Source organism: Ptychodera flava, chromosome 22, assembly GCF_041260155.1.
Source record: "Ptychodera flava strain L36383 chromosome 22, AS_Pfla_20210202, whole genome shotgun sequence".
In the NCBI taxonomy this organism is placed as follows: Eukaryota; Metazoa; Hemichordata; class Enteropneusta; family Ptychoderidae; genus Ptychodera; species Ptychodera flava.
Window position 1 is genome coordinate 30,540,234 of NC_091949.1, and position 26,141 is coordinate 30,566,374.

The 26,141-nt window shown below is 39.3% G+C and overlaps 1 protein-coding gene across 2 annotated transcripts; it reads right to left on the reverse strand.

Annotated features, from left to right (window-relative positions):
• Positions 1-1,059: 1,059 nt before the first annotated feature.
• Positions 1,060-24,941, reverse strand: LOC139123173 (uncharacterized). 2 transcript variants are annotated; one of them, XM_070689246.1, is made up of 6 exons: positions 24,662-24,941; positions 18,042-18,233; positions 12,720-12,868; positions 6,138-8,358; positions 5,172-5,569; positions 1,060-2,891 (listed from the first exon to the last, which is right to left on the reverse strand). In XM_070689246.1, exons 2-6 carry the CDS (start codon positions 18,132-18,134, stop codon positions 2,675-2,677), a joined length of 3,078 nt encoding a protein of 1,025 aa, XP_070545347.1. In that variant the 5' UTR covers positions 18,135-18,233; positions 24,662-24,941; the 3' UTR covers positions 1,060-2,674. The 2 variants fall into 2 exon arrangements, with proteins under 2 accessions (XP_070545347.1, XP_070545348.1); XM_070689247.1 differs by lacking the exon at positions 24,662-24,941 and adding an exon at positions 18,642-18,748.
• Positions 24,942-26,141: the final 1,200 nt, after the last annotated feature.

Sequence of the window (26,141 nt, forward strand, 5' to 3'; positions counted from 1 at the left end):
CAGATTAGAACGTACTGCCACAGGCTGATAACGACAAATGTTCAGTCAGGTGAGGTGACAATAGAAATGACGTCATTGAAGTTACGTAATTGATTGATCCCTTGTCGCGATCACTCGGAAAAACAGACCAAGGCGACGTTGTCTCCTCATAGTATAGGTGTCTGGTATACTCAAAACGACAAATAACGTCCAACATATCGGTATATTGAAATATTCGATAATTAAACACATCCATTAACTGGAACTCATTCGACGTATTTTCCTATCGTGTTTTTCTGCCTAAAATAACGTCCAAATTCCGTGCTTTCAACCCAAACACACTCTCTGTGTGTGCAATGTCTAATATTTTGTTTATTATTGGAAAACAATTTGTGCCCACGAGAAATCATCTCTTAGCAATTACGATGTATGGATTGCTTGCAAAGCTTACACTTTGTATTTTGACATGCTTGAAGGGAATTAGGCTTTGGAGTAAAGAATAAATTTGTTTTATAATACAAAAAATTTAGAGCACAAAATCATCAATCATAATACTCCCATTGTTTCTTATAGTTGTTTTCTATCTTGATGACATTTTTATATTCGGTGCACAGACACATGGCACAAGGTGAGGAAATGCCATTTCGTCGTGTTTGTAACGTAGGTACAAGGCTTTAATTAACGTTTGAAAATATAAGTGATTGCATAAGATAATATCGGGCAGCAGACATTGCTAGCAGTATAACAACGTTGTTTCTGTGCGTAAACTATCGACAGGGCACATTCCTGGATATTCTAAACCCATTCGTTGCATTGGTATGGTTCAACTTCGTTCAACTTCTGTGATACTGGAGCCGCATACCGTGTGAGTGGGATAAAAGTGAAAATTCATTGACTGAATACAACTTATAGTTTTGAATGCTTGAACAAGCAATCGGACTGACAATAAATTTCATTGTGTATGTTCTATTGTTCAGATGACAGTGTATCAATGCCGTAAACAACGGCTTTGTTAGCATTTCTAACGATGTCAAAATGACGTGAAACTATGCTAAAGGAACACGCAAAATATCCAGACAATTTTGTAGGTAAGATTCTTTATTCCTAAACACAATAAAACCGCGTACGACAAAAATAAAAGAAATTAAGCTAATATTTTAACGGAAAATGACAACAAATCCATTGCAGTGGGGGCGTAGTTCCATCCATGAAATAGTCTGATATGAATCGATCACAACTTCTCAAAAGAACGCTCCCTCACCGTGCTTTAAATCTTCTGCAACTCCTGTCTTAAAACAAAAGTGCGCTGAAAAAACCTACATTGCACTTACTCTGTTACTTCCAATCACAAAGAATGTTTCACAACATTTGAATGCGAGACTTAGGTAACTGTTATAAATCTATATTCAAAATACAATAATTCGATAATTAAACTATTCGTTTGAGTCATTATTTCGCATCACTTTAACCGTCTGCACTTTCAACAATATTAATAGATTTCATTTCTGACACTTTTGATTATGTATTTTGATGTTTATTTCCATTCCCTATTCAAAGCTGAAAATCTCGAACGACTTTAAGCGTTGTATATCTCTTTAATCTGTTTACGTTGACCAACTCTTTGATACAGAAATTTGTGACAGTTGCTGATTTTGTGAAATATGAGGGATGCATTTGACGTACGCGCACAGTCGTCGTTTACGAATTCTCAGTGTAATACTCATGAGTGTCGTGACACTGTATAACGAACTTTGTCAGCAACACATCATAGCTGCTCGGTGGATTCACCATGATCTGTGTCTGTACATCTTACCGTTATTTGAGCCACTTACTCCTTTTATGTTAAGTGAAGACGAACAACGAAATCAGTCACCTGCTCCCTGAGCCATGATGGTAAAGTGCCAAAGTCACCATATTACGTCATGACAATCGGCATCCTTTGTGTTTGTCGAAGATAAATTTTATAACATGATTGTCTTGTTCGTCATCTATCGCATTATGTTTTGTTGGTCGCAATTTTAATATCAGCAATCTAGACAAATTTGTTTTAACGAAAAGTAAACATTATGTCAATTAACAATATCCAAGTAGAATAGTAAGATAACGTTGTAAATATTTGTTAATACAAATAGAACTTAGTTATAGTTTTGATACTAGTAGTCATTAGAGTATTTTTTTCAAATTTTGATTTCAAATGCTACAGATGGAGTTTGCATTCCCTCACAGAAAGCATCAGCTCTGAAAATAATGCTGTACATGAATTTCAAGCCACGATGCCTTCTCCTGAAGCAATTCATTGACCAGAGTTTCAAAAGGATATGAAGTTAAACAACGTGAGTAGATTTCTCAATAATTCAATCTCGATGGCGGACCTCCCTCCATCTCAATGGTTCAGTCCCGAAAGCATTTACGGGCATCACTCCTACTCAACGTCTCTGTGAATTACCTAACAAAAGGCACCAAAATATTGAGGCCTTTTTTATAGTTGAGCGTCGCGGTGCAATTTTTCCATGAAGAGACACGGAGCAATAAACCTGGCGATTACATAGAGCATTAGTCTATTCCGAAAGAACATTCCATACCAACCTTGGTTGTGTTCTAACATTTTATGGACATGGCTTCAGTATTGCGTAATCACTTTAAAATCGCGTGTTCCCACTTCCCCGAGAAGGCGAGAACTATTTTAGCGACAGAATTACTTGTCTTCGTCTTCTTCAAGAATTCTATTCAGTCTCAAGAATGTCGGCGATTGAACCATTTTGTCGACATAATCGTGGTACTGGATTTCGTCGTCTTCGAAATCTTCCATGTATCTTGAGCTCACTTCTCCAGGTTTGGCGTTAGATGGACTGAGATCCTCGTGCACGGCGTTGTAGACGGGTGAATCCTTGTCGACGCCGACCCGAAGTTTTCTATGGATAAGAAATGAAGAGCAGAGTGTGAGGCGAATATATTATATATCGCTGCTTTGTTCTTATGTTGTAAACTCCGAGCTATTGTGCTCAGTAGACGAAAAGCAAGCAGTCGAATAAACCTACCAACTGAAGTAATAAGTCCTTTATCAGGGATTTTGTTCCTTTAAATTTATTTCACGTTTTATGTAAATGGTTAAGTTTACTGTCATGCCTCCACTGGGACCTGCATAAAGCACAGACAAGGAGTTTCTCCTTGTCTGTGGAGTTTCTCCTTGTCTGTGCCAAAAGATAGATTGTGAAAATCACGAAGACAGGTAATATAATCAATGCATCGTCAGTGACAATTTCTAAAAACGAAAGTTTTCATATATCGAACATAATCGCCATGGCGGCGCTATTGTCTGATATTCACTGCGTTATCCAGCATATCCAGAGGCTACTGCACCCTCGGCACAAAGAATTATTTGCGAGCGTAGTATCCGTTCGTCTAGTGTTATTCCTTCAGATATTCAATTTCAAAATAGTTTTATAACGTCAAAGTAATTTGATGCACAGCATTTCACGTTTCCTGTGTATTACTCGACCACTATTAGTTAACAGTATCTCAAATTCCACACTGTGTTCACACTCTAATGAAAAGATAAAAATACCAAGCCAAGAGTGTTTATCGCCAGAGCTACTAATACATACATTAGCAGTAATCCGTTATAAATACATCCAAACAAGTTCAGCAGAAGTCTCAAATCATTAATCTTAATCTTAACTATTTACATTTGAATCATTGTGTGTCAACAATGGAGAATAATTGCACTGGAATTTCGTTACACTCGCTCTTTGGCACCATTTGGGAAACAAGTCGACAACAGCATCATTGAGAGACCGAACTGTTGACTGTCAGGCGTAAGCTTAAGAGTTAAAGGGCCATGGGCTGCAATATTTAATGATTTTTTCAATATTTCTGCTTTTCATTTCAACCACTGTTTCTTGTTCTACTCCCATGCTCGCACTGTGTCGAGCTTGTTAACTCAGCCTGTACATGTGAAGGCTGCTTTTTGTTGTTGACAAGTGAACTCTAGTCCGGACTAGAATCCAAATGTAAACAATATTAGAGTATTTTTCACGTACGGACGATGTGTTGACAAGATAAATAGTTCGGTTTCAACATGTTTGGGGAGTAGAACAAGAACTTGAAATTGACATACAAAACGAAACTTGAATTACCAAAAGTTTTTGTTAGTGCGTTGACTTCAGGAATCAGTATACCACAACGCCAAACTACCTTTCCACGAATATTTCCTCGTATACCTAGTACTTTTATAAATAACTCATGTATATGTTACAGTTACCAGCCGTACGTGCTACATGCCGTGTATATTTGCTGTCACTAGCCCATTAAAGCTAATCATGATTTCCGACTTTATAAATTGCTTGAGCAAGGCGTTCAGGTAGAATGCGCCTCGGCGACAGATATTCGCACTCTAAGATTTAACAATAATTTTCATGTTTCTGTTATTTCTTATTTCAAATGAAGCTGAGTCGAAATCTTATTCTCTGTCAAAATTGAAAATTTAATTTGGTTTCCATAGTAGTTAACGCAGGGATGGTGGTCATTTTGGATTTCAAGTGTTGATATTAACTCGTGTCTCTATTAAAAAAATACCCGTATTTCTATTTTTTATCTTGAAAAGAGAACGGTTGAAAGTTGCCTTGCCTGGGGAAAGTTTGAGCAAAGGTTAAACTCTTTCAGTGGCAAGGCGTTGCTTGAATTCATGGGATAAACAAATTATTAGTACAGTAGTTTGATCAAATATAACCTGTGATCTTTCAGGGAATTCGATCTGCGGAAATACAGATAATAAGTTGGATTTTAAGCTATCGTTGTTCTCGTTGTCTTAATATTTAATTAATAACTTAAAATTCCTGTTGACGAGGTGATTCCTTAGGGTCAGTTAACTACTTTAAACGGCCCTGCTTTGTCATGGAAACTTTGTATACAATACATACGTCGATGGCGTTATTCTTAAATCTTAGCTCTTCGGATGCCATCTGATCGATGTATGATCTCTGCAGTCAAAGTGTATGTTATTTTCAAAGTTTAAAAAGAAATCTGCCATATATTCATTTGATTTTCAGACTCACTTATCTTAAATAGAGTCTCTTTGTCTTTTTGTTTTTCTATTTATTTGTATGTTTGTTTGTTTTGCGCTGAGGATATACTGCAAAGAAGACTTGCATAGAGATAAATATTAGTAGTCATAGTATTGAAACAATACGTACAACGGTTGTGGTTTGTAGCCAGTGCCTTGTCTCCGCAAAGACGAGTAAGCATTGTCCGTTGATGTTTTATTCTCAGACTGCCGTTGCGACTTCGGGATCCATGGACCGCTATACGTCGCCGGGGCGTACCTGGCGTTTACGGCTTTGTTCTTCCGTTCATACTCCTCGATACTTCCAAAGTACTTTTGAAATAATTCTTTGCTGCGGCGGTCTGGGCCGTTCTCCCCGCGATTGGCCGAGTCAATTCTCTCCTCTGCAGAACCACTTTCTGATTTCGCTGAAATGGATTTCTCCATTGCAGACAAGGTGTGTTTGGAAAGGTAAGGCACGTTCGCTGGCGGTGATTCCCGCGATGACGTAGATGCTGGATTGTGATTTGTTGGAGAAATCTGATGATCCTGACGATGAAAAGAAAATAAATATAATCACATAATTTTTCAGAAGACAAAATCAACACAACCACATCATAATTTCCGCTACAAAAATCGTTTTCGTAGTCAAGCAATTATTTCGTTGTATTTCTGTCTAAGTATTCTCTCGTGAAACTTCTGACGAACGAAATGTGACCACGATAATAAAAAATATCAATATCCGGTTGTATAATAGGACGGGAGTGACGTTGGGCGACCTACGTCGTTTTTTGGTCACGATTACAGTTTTCTTTTACAATTATCTACAACATCGACAAACAACAGCAAGGAATGACACATTGTTTTTTAATATTTTTTATTATCGTCATCATCATCACCATCAACAACAATAACAACAACAACAACAACAACAACAACAAGATTACTGAATTCCCTGTGATGTGACGGCATCATATTGACACATATGCGTATGCCATCACTGGTTGAATATGGTCTCTTTTATCACGTGTGTCAAACAAACTACATAACATACGACCCATTCTGTTGTTGTTTATCAAATTTACGAGTAAATGCAAGTTAGTTGGTTTCGACTTACGTGAAAATCATGTTTGTGTCCAGTTACTGGATTCGAGTTTGTTTGGAACAAATGATTTGATTGGCTCTCGTTTATTCGAGGTGCTTCTATGTCACTATGATAACGCGTGTGTGTTTGACCAGCAGGGTTCGCAGTATATCTTGAAAATTTATTGGCGCTCATATCATTTACTTCCATGAAAAGAGGTCCTTCACTCGATGAGCGGACGAAGTGTTCATGACCATGTCGGCTACTTGTTAACTCGGGACTCTCGCTCCAAGCGACTGTAGGATAGTCGCTAAAATTCCCACCGGGCTGCTGTTCTCTTGATGAAGCCTCGTTCATGTCAGCACGCCGCGTCCTTCGGCGCCGACTGTAAGTCGGAGAGATAGCCTCCGTGTCTGACATGGCAATGGAAGTGTCCTCGCCAATCATCGCGTCGATTTTTTCGTAGTATTTTGGCATTTTAGGTGGTGTCATTTTTGGGTGAAACTGAGGTTTTCTGATAACTTCACCTGTTGCTCGCATTGGTTGCATCCGTGGATTGTTTGAGTGTAGGCTAATTGGCGGTTCAAATTTTCGTCTGCTTTGATATCCTTCGGTATCGCTGTAGTAGTTACTGCCAGTGTACCTTGGGTAAGGCTGAGCAGGGATGTCAGTATCGTTACAGCGTTGATTTTCCACGAATTGGCTGTCACGACATTGGCTGACATAACCATGGGTTGGTTCTTCTGAATTACAATACCTGTAGTTGCTAGGGGACACAAACATCCGGTTGCCATGGCTACCTGACTGGCCCTCGGTATCACTGAAGTAAGAGGAAGGTATCTGCGGGCTTCTACGACTGATGTAACGGCGTCGCGGTTCTTCAATGTCGCTGTAATACTGACTTCCATTTACCTCTTTCCTGGTTTCAGGATGAATCGGCGATCTCTGGTTGCTATGGGAACGCATCGTGGAGTCCTCGGCATCGCTGTAATACTGCCTGCTACCCCAGGCAGCTCTGTGACGGGGTGTAACACTCGGCTGATCTTCTGCATCGCTGTAATACTGGTTGCCATGGACTACATAGCCTGAATTGAGTGAAGATTGCGGTAGCTCGTTTCTTCGAGTCCTGCTTCTTGTGTGTGAGTTGGATTGCATCTCATTCGGGTTCCACGTGGATGAGTTTAAGGGGCTTTTTCTAGATTTCACCGGGGCACGTGAGAACCGCGACCGTGTATACGTTGGTTTGAAAACTTCTCCATCGCTGAAGTAACTACTGGTGTCATCCCTGGGACTCGTCTGAGAGTTGGCAAGTGTCTTCAAGTCTCTACTCTTAGCTTCGTACTGGAGTCTACCGTAATATCCGGGAACTCTGGTGGGACTTTTCATTGGCTGAAACTGGGGTTCCCGGACGATGTCTTCTTTACGTATCGTCGGTGTTCCTCGGGAACTCTCGCCAGACGCAACCGATTCCACGTCAGCGTCTTCTGGACTGCAGGTGAAAAGGTGTGCTTTGCTCAGCGGGCTGCGAATAACAACGGGTTTGTACGTCTGTGAAGTCTGTTTAGAAAACGGTTGAGGAGGTCGCGTGTACGGATCAGAGAACGCACTTCGTGGTCTCTGTGTGAAGTCACGCTGGGGTTCGGATGTTTCCGATTTTTGAGAATGCACATCTTCGTAAGTTGCATACGGAGGGGACGTCATAGATGGAGATATGACCGCTTTACTGACAAATGTTTCAGTTTTCGCACCGTACGAGCTTTGGTCGTGCGGACTCTGTCGAATCAAGTGCGGTATGAATCTCTTTTGTTCGGCTTCTGGCGGGAAACCATCAATGACATGGTTTGGTTGATTCTGAACTGTCGTCTGCAAAGGTAAATTAGCGTTGGCATGATACGCTACATTATCGTTGAGATCTTTCTTGCCCGGAGAAATGTCGTCGATTGATTTTGGTTTGATGTAAAATGTTGACAGGTCGTCCAGTTTCCGCTGAACCTCGGCAAGCTGGTCTTCCGACATCACAGCATTGGAGCTGTCAATAACGTCTCCTGTAACTGGTGGATTTTGCAGCTGGAATGACACCGATGTGCTGTGAGAAGGTGACTTCTGTTTCTCGCCATTACTCGTTCTTTCATTCCTTGATAGTGTTATCGTAACTGATGATGATGATCTCATCGTGGAAGATGACTGGGCCGGTTGCCATGGTGACGAGTCTTTGCCTTTGCTTGGTGAGCCAGGGTTGAAGTAATTAGTTCTTCTGAAATAAAGTTACAAAAAGAATTGTTAGGGCACGTTTTAAAGGAATTTTGTTCATTGCGTGCCATGTGACTGGCAGAGGTCATAAGTCTGCCCTTATGCATTCTGTTAACACGAACCAAACCAGAAACACACTCCACATCACACATTTCAATATGGGGACTTTGAAAGTTATTGATCACAGAATTGCATTTTTAACACCAGGTGCATCGACGTGAAATATCTATGGTGACATTGTTATTTAATACGAGAAGATACATTTGTCTTCAGTTCTAGTGAAACACTTACTAGAAAAAATAATCAAAAGATAAGTTTCATGACCAAAGTACGTCTAAACATTCAAAAGGGAACAACAGATAATACAGGATTGGTCCTTTCGAGGTCAAAGGTCACAGAGAGATGGCTTGGTATAATCTTGTATCTGGACAGTTGCCGATACAACAAGTCAAGTCCTTTCGTCAATTTCGCGTAAAGTTGATAGGGAGAATATCGTTTCCTTGTCAACAATCTGCCGTTGAATGAAATCGTCGCACGCTATTGTCTTATTACATAATTGAAGCGCTTGTATAAGTTTTAGTCTTTTAGTATTATGTTTTGCATCACATAGCGTCCATTCATAATATAATTCTTGATGACGTCATTTACTGTGGGAAGTTGCAAAGGAGGCGTTGATTTTGCCAGTGGCATGTGACGTAAGCAGTGTTGATCTCATTCGTCATGACCTCAATATACGTGTGATGACGTCACTCTAGGACAACAAGAGACGGCAAGTTTGCTACTTCTACAGAACTACAACATAGCTTTACTGAGATTTTATATATTTCAAGATATTTGTAAAATCTGGATATACAATAGTTTAATTCGGTTACAGCTGATAGCTTTCCAATAACAAAGCACGAGAGTCGATTTCAGATGAGCAATTTATGCATACCCACACTATATCCATTTCAAAGCAGATACAAACGAAAAGTTAACTCCACTGCAGCCATAACTGTCAAAAGCTAGAGGACAGCCGATCATACTCGTCACGTCTTCAAGAAAGTCAACAAAATACTCCCTCGTGGAATATGGTAAAAATTTCAACAAATAATCAAAGTTCCGTATGCTGGAATTGTTTTGTGTATATTCTATTTCTGTTCGAGAAACAGTATCATGTTCTACTGTCAAAATCATGTTCTACTACCAAATCATGAGGAAATACCTGCCAGTGGTGTTTAACTTGTCAACACTGCCTGTGTTAGTATGATGTCACATGTTCATGCTGAAAAATGTATTCTAGTCCGCACTAAAATTTATTTGTAAAATAATTTTGCAGTAATAATAATATTGTATACAGTACGCTGTGTTTGCCGGGATAACTGTTAAAATGTTAATCGTCTCTAAGGACTCGGAGAACAACAAAGACAACGTAAAATGTTAAACAGAATAAAAATAAATGAAAAATGTCATTATACAGTGTCCATTCAGTAGCTGCTACTGCACTGTTGCTAACTTGTTCCCTACCAACGGTTAGATCTAAAGTAGTGGGCATGCGCACGAACTTGATCATCATTTCCTCTGGCTTGAAGGATTACACGGTAGCAGAAATCACACATAGTTTATGAGACTAAGGAATGTATGACCATCACAGACTAATAGAAATTGTCTCTTCCTATAAGATTGCATTAGAAATATCATGAGTACTTCATTCAAATCAAAATAAAAATTATCCGACACAGAGTTTTGGAAAAGAATAAGTACTATTTACTGAGAAGCTCCTAATTCATGACGATTCTTATTGGTTTTGTTAGCTTTTGTTTGTTTGCTTGCTTGCTTTGTTTTGTTTTGTTTTGTTTTATAAAGCCTGGCTACTTGTAAACATTGGTAGTGTTCACATTTAAAAGTCTTAAACATTCGCGTGGGCGGACTGTTCATCAAAAACACCCCACAATTGCCTGATTTAGGAGGTACCAACGATCACAGAACGCCATAAACAGCGCCATCGCATGCCCAGAAGAGGTTGCATTACCAAAGCATACACAGGTTCACTTTATGTGTAATCCAAGCCATTCCATGAATAGAGGTCACAATAAAACCTAGTATCCATACACAGGCCGTCTAGGAATCTAGAATCCAGAATCTAGAATGACCTAAGTCAGATATCATCGCTTTAAACCACGTATTTCAATACGAAACGCTCTCCAGCTTTTAGATTATTAATCGATAACGTCCTGAAATAACTATGTGAAATGACTGGGGACGCCATGAACAATTCAAGCAAGATCACAGCCAGTCCTGTATTTCTGTCGGTCGATTCTGTACTTGAAGCAAATTCATAGCAAAAAGAGGGCATAATGATATCAAATGTGATAAATAAATAATTGTCTACAACCGCTTCGTAGTTGTGGAATACTCCCCCAAAACTATTAGGAGGAGAAAAACACTGTTGCCAATGGTGTTCAACCCAGCAGTTTAAACTAACACCACGTTGCCTTAATGAATTTAAATCCTTACTGAGATCATTTGTCGACGAAACCGGTGTAGAGTGCACGATGCCGCAATCACAACACTTAGACCATGGATGATGAATCAGTGCTATCGGATCTGCATACGTAAACAATACTCATTAAATAGTCTCTACTAATTCTGACTGTCTTGCCACATGTTCAAGTATCAGATCAGCCATGCACGATTTGGAACTAACAAACACACAAAGAACCTTGCTCCAGGGAGCGAAACAGGATGCGTTCAGTCGACAAAACAAAACCAAAACAGTGACAGAACATGAAAAGTTTAAACAACTGGTCTCCTCCGATCAAACGAATCTGATTAAGATAGCGTACCAAGACTCGTTTAGTATCCTTAAGTATTAAAGGGAACGGACATATATTCTGAGGGATTGAAATTTAATCTCAATTTTATGTGCGAACGCATGGCCCTGAACCGCCAATCTTTCTAACGGAGCCATCTTTGTAGGAGGTTTCCCAGCATATCTGATGATCATTACTTTAAACCTACCTCTACCAAACTGACCTTGCGTGGTGGCTATGACGTTTACGGAATTGTTTTTAAAGTTAACTAGTGACTTCTAATTGGTACAGAAACACTCCCACCCAGGGCATATCAAGCTATAAACCCCCAAAAATTCTGAAGTTATAAGTTTTATTATAGTTTTTGAAATGGTTGGTTATTGTTGTCTATTGGATGTTGAAACACCAAGTAAAACCTTGCTAATACACTGCGTGTGTGCGATAATATTGTTGACAACTTCAAGTCGGAACTAAAATCGAACAGTCAAATAAAATCGGACGTTGCTTACGTTCTGTGTTTAAATGTTATTGATTAGAAAGTAATGCAAATTTGGACTGAGATTCTGCTGTCGACAACTATATTGCATATTAAAAGATTAGCGTCGACAATTTGGACACTAGGCATGGAATATACATCAATATTTACAGTTTAATGGAGATTAAGCAGTGATATTCCCATTTTCGCATCGCCAGCTTCCATTAATCAATGTGCTGATGACATGATCGTTATTTTATAATTAATAGTTGTGTTTATTTAGTTTGCATCACAAAATTCAATATTATACACCGGTTTCATTTCTGTAGCGTTGTCACATTTAATTTAGATTACGAACAGACCTTACTGACAAACTAGATCCAGTTACTGCCTACATATTTACGACATTGCATCATGTTAATATTTGTACAGCATGTACAGGTTAAAACGCAAACTCATAAACAGTGTTGACCGACTGTCCAGGCCTTTTATTTCCACGGGTCAAAGGTCGAATTCTTCGTCATGATGATATAAACATTCGGTGGAAATTGACGAGAATCAAATCATCAAGGGTAGACAGTCACAGGCTACAGGCATTCACAGGGTATGGCATTGTGACACTCGACACTGTTTTATGGAAAGGGACCATTGGTTTACTGAACAACTATCATGTATGGTGGCACGTCCAGGATACAATGCATTGACACTGCAATTGAAACACTGAGGTCATGCTCATAATCCTTATACATTTATTTAAGAATACAGTAAAATTGTTGTAAGAAGATATCACTAGATAATTAAAAACATCTGTTATTCATATGGGTAGAGTGTCCTGACATCAACTTTACTAGTTCGTATTTCCCTGTCAGTTAAAACCTTATGACGATTATTTGCCTATCTGAGTAGGTTCAAGTTCACGCATATCGCGTGCAACATCACACTTGTGCGTGCACACAAACACACGATCACTTCTTGGAGATCACGACGTACATACATACATACATACATACATACATACATACATACATACATACATACATACATACATACATACATACATACATACATAGCATTAACGTGTTACGAGGATGTCTTTACCTTGTAAGACTTAAACACAGATCTGTAGCATTACGTATTTCATTACTGGCATCTGCAATTGACATGTATTCGGTAGATTTGCCGTTGATTTTGGTGATCACATCATTTTCTCGGACGTTAGCTTCGGCCGCTTTCCCGCTTGATATCAACTGAAAGACAAGAAAATGACGTCAATGCCAGTCATCTCTGTGACGTAACAGGCCTCTATCACCGACCACAAACCCTGCCGTGCTAACTTGAAAACGGAGAAACTGATCCAAAGGTTGGACTTTGCTTTCCTTTTACACTTTTCGAAGTATGTTGCTGTTTTTGTAATACTTATGGCGACTTCAATGAATATTACGTAATATGGTTTTGTTGTTGGTACATTACTCCCTATCTGTGATGGTGGTACTGTCGTTAATGAAGAAAGTGATCATGATGCGTGCATTGGAGGTAGTGGTGGTTGTAGTGATGGTGATGATGATGATGATGATGATGATGATGACATTGATCATGATCATGATGATGGTGGTGGTGGTGGTGGTGGTGGTGGTGGTGTTGATGATGATGATAATGATGGCGATGATGATGATGGTGCTGGTGCTGGTGGTAGCGACGGAGGTTGTGGTGATGGTGATAAAGTATATAATCGGTGTTGACTGCAGTTTACAGTGAAATATACTTATTGACCTCTGTACATTACAGGAACCACTGTCATCGTTCTTTAGAATTCATCGTTTAGCTCAGATGCTAAACTTCAATCAGAGCCGGATATTCACGGTGAGAAGTTGCCGTATTGTTATGGTCATCGTGTTGCAGTTCAGGCCTACACTGAGACTGGACAGTTGATATAATTGTGTCAAACCTTCGTTTCATAGAATCGTAGACAGCCGAACCGAGATCTCGATTTTTCTGTCTATGACAGAAGCAATGTCGTGAAATTGATTAGGCTACTGTGAAGCTTGGAAATTTCCGCCGAGTCGGGTGACTTTCAAGTTGCACTCGTCCACGATAATACTAAGCTTTGGCAAATATAAGTGGAAGTGTGTATTTGTGCAATCATCTAAAAAGCTTTTCATTCACTTTCTGGCGCGTGTTTTCCACGACTTTTGGCAGCGTTTTGTTAAATACGCCGGAATGTTGGAACATTGTTCGTATTACAACGATATAAATAGCACTTGTTTCAGCTGTGCTTTTGGTGCAGATCTGACCAGATACATCGGACCCTGTCGCTACCCCTTGCAGTTTTTTCAGGGTTTAAAAAATATAATCAGTCTAGTTTTTTCGATGAATCTTCGTTTTGTGTATCAAAAACGGTTCTCATATAACTTAAAACGTCCTGAAATCTCCGTAATGAGGTTTGAGGAAAAGTATTTACTGAATGTCTAATTGACATATGTAATTGTTATTGACGAGTGTATTACGTGTCATGACTCATATTTTGATGTGCATTGCACGCTGAGGAATCATATGCAGCATTGAAACATATGATTCATCCAGTCTTCGGCGGTATTCATAATGCCACAAAATTAAAATACTGATAGAAAATTTCAATTATTACGAATCGACGATGACTAGCTCTACTATTGTGAACAGTTGTCCAACAACATCTAATGATAACCGGCCACTTTTCGGCCAAGGTCAGCGCAAAGCATTTTGTTTGCCCATTTGAAGCTAAAAGTAACTCTGTACCTGACTATGCTACCGTACATGACCGATAACATTGGTTGGGTGTGCGTGACGAATAACTCAGGAACTAAGAGATAACGTGGAGAAGATATATAGCTAGACTTGTGTACTAAGATTTTGACTTTTGCGATCTAGGAGTAATGAAATTACTGAAATTGCAACAGAGATATATTTGTCGTTAGCCCTCATTCCCACGGCCCATTTTCTGATATAGGCCCTATATTTGATAATGTCGGCATGTCTTGGGATCAGTGAATTTAAAGAAGTAACAATTCATGGAAATACGAGACCTTCATTTGAATTTAAAACTTTTAGACGACAACATGAATAAAATATTTTTTCTGTAAAATATGTAACTTAATTCTCCACACGGCATGTGTCCGAACTCCCATTAGGCTATACTATGATAATCTGTGTTCTAAGTGTCTAGGGCTATACTGGTGACCTTTTGACCTCAATACAGGCCCCTTCGCACATAGACGGGTGAAACCACTTCGTTATCGTAGTTATCATATCATTCGATGCCAAGTTGTAAACTGCGGTTTTTCTCAGACCGCATGGGTTGAAAATGATACATTGTACCACAGAGTAATATCATAGACAGAGTGGCAACACTTGCATGCCTTTTGTTCCATGGTCGTCTCGGTAGACTATTGGCTTTTCATATTAAAATGAGCTTAAAAGGTGTTAAACTTTTTGGAGGCTTGGTTTGTGGTTGATAATTACACGAGATTATGCGAAACATACGACGAGATGGCATCGTACTGCCAGTCGCGTAGCAACCATAGTTACTTTGTGAGCTCATAGGCCAGAAACACTGCCTCACGCCAATCAAAACATAACACGCCAGCAGTTTCATAAACATGTCCTTTCTTGGCGCACGTGTAAAAGACGGTATGACTGACCGTAAACCATTGAGTAAAACCAGACAGTATCGATAAAAGACTTTCAAATTTGGTTCAAACACACTCATTATATATTCATAAAAATATGAGAGGAATTTTTAAAACGGTAAAACCAACTTTCCTGAAGCTCAAAACACTCCCGTTTTCGCCAGCACATCAATTCCGATCAGCACCACACGACAACAACAACACAAGCTTTGTCGAACATACTTTCGCTTAACAATTGGTGAAAATCCGAAAATTACCGAAGGGTGCATGGTCGGCACTCTTCGGAAAAGAGAGCCAAGAGCTTCGTGAGGCGAGGCAAACATGGATTGCTTACGTAACCGCTTCACGCCTTAAACAATAGCTGTTGCCACTCTGTCTCTGATATTACTCTGTGATTGTACCCAATCAGCTGCGTAGGCTTTATAACATTTCCTACCTTTCTTTGTTTCTTTTTGTTTGTTTCTTGTGTTTTATTTTACTCTTATATACAATATAAAAATTCGTCGATGCTGGCATAATAAGTATGAAAGTGTTAGCAACGTTTCATTTGGTTTGATATTTGTACCATTCACATGGATGATTGTCATATTTCCTAGTCATTATGTTATTTCCTACACCCCAGTACTCATGGTCCATTCTCTCTCTCTCTCATTGCCTCTCTCTCTCTCTCTCTCTCTCTCTCTCTCTCTCTCTCTCTCTCTCTCTCTCTCTCTCTCTCTCTCTCTCTCTCTCTCTCTCTCTCTCTCTCTCTCTCTCTCAGAGTAATGTATCTGACCTCAACATGACCGAAACCTGACTCTAGCACACAACAACCCGGGAAAAAATTGAGAGACGGATATTTGGCAAGCTGTGTTCAGTTTTCACGACACATAATCCCCTAGGATGTATATCTGATGTATTACTAGCAGGGTCTGTAATCTAGTATGGTCAACTTACATACCAAACAGCAAAGGCAATTGTCATATTTCTGTTGATAATAGCAGCTGGCACTAAATATTTGATCCAATACACAATGGTTTTCCTTTGAAACTTACTGTACATTAATTAAGCTACATTAATATTATTATGATGTGGTGGCTACAGTATGGGTCATGGTGTAGAATTTAAGCAGAATCACTCATTGGTCGTACTTCAATTAAAATACGCCTTCGGGTCAAATGTAATTATTCCAATAGGGGAAAGGGTTGATTTTTACCTCCGAAGTTATCAATGAAATAAGAGCAAAATATTATGCTGAGTGATAATGCTCAACAATAGTTCGTTTGTTTGACATATACAAATGTTGTGTGTGTGTGTGTGTGTGTGTGTGTGTGTGTGTGTGTGTGTGTGTGTGGCACACGACGACCTTTGACAATGGTATGTCCGTATGATTTGTCAACAAAAGTATTTGTGGTAGATGGATACGAGTTGGTGTTTCATTGCTGAGACCGGACAGTGAGAAAATCGATCACGTAGTCCTTAATAATTCTTACACCCAAAGTAGTCAAGTAAATCCACTTTTGTATTTCAATCGGAGTCGTTCGGTGAATATTAAATCTTGTTAAAGTACGTAAAGAGACGTTGGCGTCAAACGAAGAGAAACAACTGCATTGAATTTAGGGCTTCACGTCTTGTGAAGACAGACTGACACTGGAACTGCATCGACATTGGCTTTACTGTAGGATCCCATCTCTTGATGAGGTCTGTTTATCTTAAAGTCTTCAAGACTGTCAAAGTCGGCCAACGCCCCTCGTGTAATCGGCATTTGGGATAAGAGAGTATGATGAGAGAAATTGGCTTTTAACGACCAGCGGAGTCCAAACTAAACATTGAGTTGAAAGGCATCGCTTAGTCCACCATGCAGAAGATAAATCTCCGTCTGGAAGTAAATATCTCACAAGGACGAGTCATACGTGGGCGTTTGTCAGGGCAGGGTATTCCGTAGCGTGATTTTTGGGTCTACATGTGCTATCGCATTTCGTTGATACTTTATACCGCCCTCGTAAACAATAGAGTATTAGTAGAGCTATCGCAATATACATCGTGTACATGCAAAGATGTTAGAGACGGCTCAATGTTTCCGATTCGGTTCATTAATTCAGAAAATGAGTTCTTTGCAAAATCTGCTGTGTTAACAAAACCGTTCACCCTCATCGTTGCAGAAACGATTTAAAAGTGTAATGTGTATGCTGGAATATTGTTTTAAAAATATAACACTTGTCTATGCCCTACCTAAACAAGCAGAGTTTTATCTGACCTCAATTGACCTCCAGATTTTTACTTCTCCTCAATTGAGCTCATTATCAAACCAAAATGTAATCTATCCATTCGTCAGGAGTGTCTCTGAGGTTTTTAAGTCTGTTCACGTAACAACCCCCTGGAGACGAGAACGGTGGGTTTTGGCGTACACAGGCCACAAAAAACAGCATGTCACTGCAGAGGGCGAGATCTGTTCATCACTAGATCTCAATAATGTAACATATCTCGGTGTCACTAATGCTGATCGAGTCTGTTTGAAGCCATCGGTGAAATAGACGAGTTTTAATTATAGACAAAATATTCGGTTTTCCTTTCAAAGTCGGCTCAATTAAAAGTTTTGCGTAGATGCTGGCAAGCTGTCCAATAATCATGTTTGAATGAAATGCAATGTCAAGCACCAACATCAATGTTGCTGAAACCAAGTGTCAAATGGGAGAGATTGAGTTAATAATTCACAGTGCTCATTAACAAAGTATTATAAACACGGTGAACTAAAAGGAGCAAGAAGTCCGTGTCTTACCTTGCACACACTGAGAGGTGCTCCCTGCTCCCGACCGCCAGTGACTCGAAAACCCCATGGTCCCGGACCCGTCAGTTTCACCTCAAGCTCCATCCCGTGGTCAGTGCTCTATGCTTATTTAGGTAAGCCAGTGTCGGGAGAACGCGCCAGCTCCAGCCTGGTCAGGTCAAGCAAGCCTTGGTTGCGGAGAGCCTACAGAGGGAGGATGATAGCTGGGTTTGAACGACAGAGTCTACACAACATGCACGATAAAGTGACCACTCTTTGTGAAGAAAACTACGCATGCGTAAACTCTCTGAAATTTTACTGTAGTTCTGAAAGAAAAGCCCCCCGTAGCACAGATGAGAAAATGTTTGGCTAAATGTACGGATGTAGGAAAGAAAAGATCCCGACTCAATGGAAGATGGCCTCTAGGATGTATCACATGGGAGTCAGTTTTGTCGGCTTCATCTGGTCCATGCGTTGTACAATTTCCGCTGACAAGTCAATTGAAGACATTTTTGAGTTATTTCAATCGACCGAATTAAAGGACATAGCCATGACTGAACTACTGTGGCCTTCCTCACAAAATAGAGATTGAATAATCCAATTGTACAATACATCTGCTTTCGCTCGTTTTCCTTTGGGAAGGACACCAAAGGATTACAAGGGGTATACAACAGCGATCAGCTGAATCAGTGTTTCATTAAAGTAACGTCTTATGTAACGTCTTGCACTCAGAGACATCTGGGGAGGTATTTATTATCTGCTCTTCTTGTCCTTTTAACTTCAGACGTGACGAAGGCGTCGACGGTCAGTCGGGAATGAATCAGTCATTCTGTGCCAAGATTGGAGAACCTTTGTGATGTGAAATGCCCATGTCCGTCAATGCTTGTGTAACTTTTAATCTTAGTTTGAATACAATCATGGCGTTCTCGATGTTCCTCTTGCTCTGACGAATAACATTGCTCGACTTTGTTTATGATACTATAACTTTGCATTCAAGTTTTACGTCTGTTCTTTTGTACGCCTCAAATTACAACAGGTTTTCTAATCGCTAAAATGATATATCCATAAAACATTTTTGATTTCTTGCAGGACCTGAATCATGATTTAAGACCTATATTATGACGAGTTTTGGCCGGCATTAAATACACATAATCCTCAAAGTGACTGCCGTTGTCAAGTGCTATTGTAGGATTTTTCACAAACGTACGTCTAAAATTCTGACATGGACTACAACGTCTTGTAAATGGAGCTGCGATTGACGTCTGATCGATGTGATGGTTCTGGTAAGTTCAGTTGAAAAAATAATATAACCCCGAAATCATTTTGTGCGACGATGGAGCCATGTAAAATTGAGTGGGATTAAAATCTGATACTTGCTACGTCGAAATCCTTACATGTAAGTGAAGAGACTTGAAAATTCCAGACGAGAAACGATAAAGATGTCTCAGGGTGATCCAATCACATTGGTGCCATTGCTGTGTTGATAGAGCATGGCCATGCTAGTCATATCTGTAACTCTAAACGATATTGTAAGAATCCCTGAAAGGTTCCAGCTGATCAAACCACGTGACTTTTTTAGTGACTGCGGTTGGTCATCAAATGTTTCTTATCACCCCATAATTATTATTGTCAAGAGGCTACATCTTTACGACGTGGGTCATTATGTCGGCTTTTATCTTATCGCGCGGTATGGTGTTTTCGTTGTCGATTGAAATTAGTGTCTCTTTTTTGGCATTTTGATATAAACAATACGGCGTTTAATGAGTTGTCCGGCCTGGACTGGAAACAATCGTTGTCGGGCTTCATTGAAAGTATATTACATGAACAGAGGGGAAGATGTCCCCTGGACGGCCATCGAGTAAAATAACATCCTAAGAAATCATTGTCACTTCAGTCATTACATTGGAACATTTCTGCTTTAATGATAGGCTCAGGCCATTTACGTTTTGCAACCGTGACATCGATGCGTTACGTCTTCCGTATATCATATATCATATCATATCATATCATATCATATCATATCATATCATATCATATCATATCATATCATATCATATCATATCATATCATATCATATCATATCATATCATAATATCATATCATATCATATCATATCATATCATATCATATCATATCATATCATATCATATCATATCATATCATATCATATCATATCATATCATATCATATCACATCATATCATATCAGGCATATCTTCATATCATTTGTCTTGAAAAACCGACGAACGCTATTGTGTAAGCTGTGCATAGTAAAGGCTCTTCAAACTCAATAAAGACATTTATAAATCAACGAAAAGCAATCAAAGCCTTGTAATCCAGTTTATATCCTTATCAAAGCAATTTTCTCACGATCGCTTTTCTTTCAGTAAGCATAAAATGGCTATGAAATTTTACGGTCTTCTCTGCTTGACTCCTGTCCTGTACATGTGCCCTTATATCTAACTTTTGATTATTCTTCAATAATGTTCATATATCAAAGCTTAAGTATTCACAATTTTTCGACCGGTAGTCAACTTAGTACGTCGACTTACAACTGTCATCTGAAGTTAACTTTTCAAATGTCAAAGCTCTAATTGTATTGAAAGCCCCATTAACTGTATCTCTTTGCATTGTTTTCGATGAGAGGGTTTGAAATCAAATGCAACTTATGTAAAATTACTTACCTAACTGTGATGATGGACTATTGTTTTACGTCGGCGACGAACGCACAACTTATGTTTTAAAACTAATTATCGAGTTACAACTGAAATGAATGTGTAAGTGCCTGAATTTAAAGTCCCATTGGCTGTATTGTTTTGCATTTTCCCATAGATGGTTTGAAATCGAACGCAACTTATGTAAAATGCATACCAAAGTGTGACCTCGGAATGCTTTTCAAACAATTGCGATGAACTCACAACGTATGTTTTAACAACTAAGTATTTTTGGAGTTCTACATCATATATGACCGCCGCAAATATACGCTTGAGCGTCTGAATTTAATTGATCAAATGCATCACCACGGATTGAAATAGTGATATTTTAAAGATCCATTAGCTGTAACTTTGGTCATTTTTTAAATTTTGTTTGTTCTGTGTATCATCTGCAGTTTCTGGTTTGAATCCCTAAACCATGGAGAAATTCCTAATATTTAGCTCATAAATATACCCTATATGAGTATAATCTGCATTGTTATTGTTTAAATTTTGTATTCAGGTCCGGACTAGAATACATTTATCAACAATAACAATTTCACATGTCATTTCACATAAACCGGCCGTGTTGGCAAGCAAGACACTGGGCATTTGTCATGATGATCGTATATAGTAAAATTCTGAAGTTGATACATTGAAACAGAGTAGTGAAAAATTAGTCAACAGTTACAGCTAATGTCCCTTTAATAGACTATGCGGCTTAGCAACGGGAATCCTACACCTCTCCGAAGATTGGATGGTATCTGGCAAATAACATGCAAACGATAAAGCTAAAGGGGCTTTAACCTATACTCAGGACGACATCAAAGTATCACGTGACCAATAGGCAGCCAATTCTACAGTGACTGGTTTGCGGATTCGAAAGACAGCACTGAAACTCGCTGATTTAAATTTACAGACACAGATTTGCACAAGGTAATGACAGTAATAATGAAACACAGGGAGAGTTCCAATTGGAGATAGGTTGTATCATATGCAAATGTTCTGTTAGAAACAACGATGGGTTTTTAACATGTCTCTCTACTCCGGAATGGTATAGAGCTTAGCAGGCCCGTAGTCAACACTGTCAGAACAACGACGTGAGTACCCGATCATATCCGATGAATTTTCACTGCTAGCCCCGAAAGCTGTATCTCTGAATTGCTATCTGAATTATTTCAATAGCTGTCAACGTCGATTTTGAGGTTATCAAGGTACTAGCAGCGTCGTTGATAAGGTTGCCGCTAGGATTTATGCTGCTGCTAAGAATGTGTGCTTGATATCACTGAAATTGTTTGCGTGTTTTCTGCGCATTAAAATACATTGACACATCGAACATTGACTTGTCAGCGTAATCTAGCAACATGAAATGCACATTATTGTTAGCAAGTCTTGAGCAAATTAAATCTTGGATACTACTGCCGTCATAGGGGTCACTCGATAAAACGTCATTTAACGGCGATCGTGATGTATTCTTGGAAAGAAAGACCAATGTGATGTGAAAGAATTATTTTATTATACTTCATGCAGTCATGCTGTTGATTTCAAGCCTTAAAGTTAAAACGTCACAAAGCCTTTATGTCCACACCGTGACAGATCTGAAAATCGAAAAATAATTTGGCAAAATATTAAACCGGTGAGATGGAAGTGAAGCCGAACTTTTACACGCTGGTATGTCATACAGTTTGTTTTATGTACAATGTTTTCTTAATTTATCCTTAAGGTTACAATGCAGATCTCGTGTATATTATTTTACATCGAGAGTGTTACCGTTGATATATTTCTATGTCAACCTTTTCGACAGTTCTGCAAATATTTGAGTTGTGGCTGCAACAATCTCTCTTCATGTGCACGCAAATCTGATAAAAGATACTAATTTCCTTAGATGACAATAAACGAGATTTTGGTTACATAATGAAACGAACGGTAGAATTACAAGATGTTACATTACAGTGTCGTTTCCGAGAGATACCGTTGAGGGCATTATTTGCTGTGTGCGAAAACGTCTTGTCGGTGAATGATTGGACGGACGCCTATCGAAAGTTAAAGTTCATTTGTGTCTGCAGAGGTAAGATTTATTCAGATTTACGACCAAGGCAAATCAATTGATTTAGATGGCCAGGGTGACATTCCCTTTATCTGTGCAATCGATTTGTCCATAAACCACTTTTGTATTTACAATGACCAGGTATCGCCATCAATAGTCTTCACTTCGTTTTCAATTGTTAGCATTCCAGATATCGCCCCAATAAAGTTTTAACTTCGACAATTCTGAATGGTGTCTAGGGGCAAAATCGCCCCTATTTGGTTTGAGTAGTTTTCTTAGAGCGCTTGTTAAGGTCATTTAAACTCACTTCATCACCTTTTGATAAATAATTAATTAACTTTAGACAAGTTCTTTGTTTTTAAATCATTGTCTTGCTTTCACAAAAGGAGCTCTAATTGTGCCACGGGGACAGTTTGCTCTGCGCGTGACAGATAACTGTCACACTCGTGATTGAGAGTAAAGCCGAAGACGGCAATTTCTGGCGGAGAATACGAGTTTACTGTGTACACGAGAAATATTCACACGACTGTCCTGGTTTCAAAGTCTGCTGAAGTTAAATCTGGTTGAGTGTAAAAACATGCATTGCGACTAAACCCAATACGCGGTCCGGTTTAAATGCTGTGCATTCTTCTCAGTGAGTGCGTACCATCAACATGTAAACAATGGAATAAAAGTAGCTACCTCTTGTATTGTGAGACTGGACACATGAACAAACAACATTATTACTGTAAACAAGCGCCAGAGTAACTCTTTGCATGGGTACTCATGGCATCCCTAAAGATGACGACGCCCTCCAGAGGTGATTGTACTCGCGGTCTCCCGCACATTGGAAGAATTTCGGTAATTTTACGATTTTTCCAGGTCAGGAAATGTTCACTCTCGGAACAAAGAGACAATTACTCGAAGGACGCAGGTGTTCCTCAGCAGAGTCCTCAAAAATCTTCACGTAACTTAGCCGGGTGGAGCACAATGGTTAAGTTTATCAAGTACCAACAAATAGTCCTTAATTCTTTTTAGCGTTACGTATACCCGTTTTTCTTAGCGCTGTGTAAATATCAGACCACGGTAATCCACGGTATTCATCTCACTCCAGCTTATTGCAGAAAGCAGAGATATCAACACGCCAATCTTTTATTTAGATCACCATAAAACACAGTTCAGCGATAGCATTGTCACGGGACAGGTTGTATGCCTCCGGCTACGTCTTTCACAAACACAGAACAAAACTACACACTGTGTTTTTCGTCTCAGTTCACACGTTGGGACGTCCAAGTTCCCTTTGAAAGATGCAGATGCTTTGTAGACCGCTATATAGAGAGACGATGACTGAATAGATTGAAAATGTGATATGAAGACACGCAATATGTGTCCGGCAAATATTAGAAATCACATGTCATAATTGAACACTTGTCTAGGAATAACAACTTGTTGATTTGACAGGTGTGCAGATCACGTACAAAGGTCAGAAACTGGTGAGCTTTATCTGTTGATTAATAGTAGCATTTCTCCTGTTACCGTGGTCTCCATAGTTGTATGGGAATTTCAATCAATTTGCATGCAGATCGTTAAGTCTGCAGTGTGAAGTGTACATAGCTGTCATAACGATGCCCTCGACAGTCGCAAATTCGCCTGATGTATTCCAGAGTCCCATGTGGTCGGGAGGCTGTGAACTATCGATGGACATTTCAGCCGGACCACGCCATACGGCACTGGATAGAATATTAAATTCAATTTTCCCCAATCCCATCGGTTTGCTGATAGAAACCCCGCGTGTTCAAAGTTTGCTTCGAAAGTAAAGCCCCGAGCTAGCATCGTTGTAATTGTACGTGTGCACTATTTGCAGTGCGTCGATAAGTGACATGAATGGATGTATTATTCAGAAGCAAGACTTACCTGCAGGCTGAATCCGACCACTTGTCAGCCCCCCTCGGTTCCAATGTTTACTGCTGTATATTGAGCACACTCCAAGCCTGGAGCACAGTCAGAAATTTGAATCCAAACGCCGGACGAACGGAGATTCTTCAAGGAGTCTCTTCTTCCATGGAATGAGACTCACTAAAGCTGGTATTATAGTAGCATTTCAATCGATTGGACTCCTGGCCAACAGCACGAATCAACGTTGTTTGTCCGACCGTGTAACAACCTGTTGCACTTCCCTGCTCTGGTCGGCAAAAGGAACGGCGCCGCCAACGTTAGGCATTCAAGGATTACCAAAAATTTGTGTTGACGTAATGCACATTAAAAAAAATAATTTCTCGATATGTAATTATAATAAAGTAGGGTTGTAAAGTACTTCATGTCCGAAAAACATTGTCTAAACCGTTCATTACTTCTAGAAAATAACACGATGGCAATACCTATAGTGTATCGAGACTCTGTAACTGTGTATTAATTAGACCAGCGTGAATTATATGTAACTGACACAACGCTATGTCATCACAACACTCCCTAAGAAGCAGTACAAAACGCCAAACTGTTACACTGCGAAGAAAAATCAACTCCAAATCTGCTCATAGCAAATCCACATTAAGATGCTCAAAAATGCAAAGCATCTTAAGACAAAGAGTAAAGTCGCCAGCCTCGAAAGCAAAGCCACTATGTTACATAACATAAGCGAGCCGAAAACAATACGCTCACGGTACGGTGTAGCACTTCTCTGATAAAAGGACCGTTGTATGGCGAGAGGGCCACGCCCTCATTCGATCAAGAAACGTCAGAGGGTATCGTGGTGTCTTTTAGTTTTCATCTGTACGAAAAATATACAACTAATGGACGTCAAATTTCCTCCATACAGTACAAAAATTAAACTCGTAACTAAACATTCCTTTCAAGGTAATTTGTGTTAACTTATAGAACCCGCCTCGCTGACAGAAATTCGGGCTTTCAAATTTTATCAATTCTCTTCTGATCTACCACTTGTGGGGGCTCGTTTTCATGCTCTTGATGAAAGAAAGGTTTTCACCGTCTTAGTTTTTCGAAAATTCTATTTTTCCCATACAGGGATGTCGCCCATTTTGAATTTCAAATATCGGGAAATTTTAGGTGATTTGTCTCTCTAGAACCAAATTTTGCACAGTGACCCCTGATTTTTTTTTTTTTTTTTTTTTTTTTTTTTTTTTTTTTGCTTTGGTAAGAGAATTATCTAAAGTTTCATTGAGGAAAGTTTGAGCAAAAGTTTAACTTTCACTTTCGAGGCGCATATTACCCTCAGGATATTCAATCGGTAAAGTTGGAAACAATGATATTTCATTCTATTGGGAATTTTTAGATTACCTCTCTGTAAGTTTTGGTAAAAATCAAAATTCAAGCCATAGATCCCAGAATATTCTCTGTGATCTGTGATAAAACTTATCGATCACAGTGTTCGTCAATG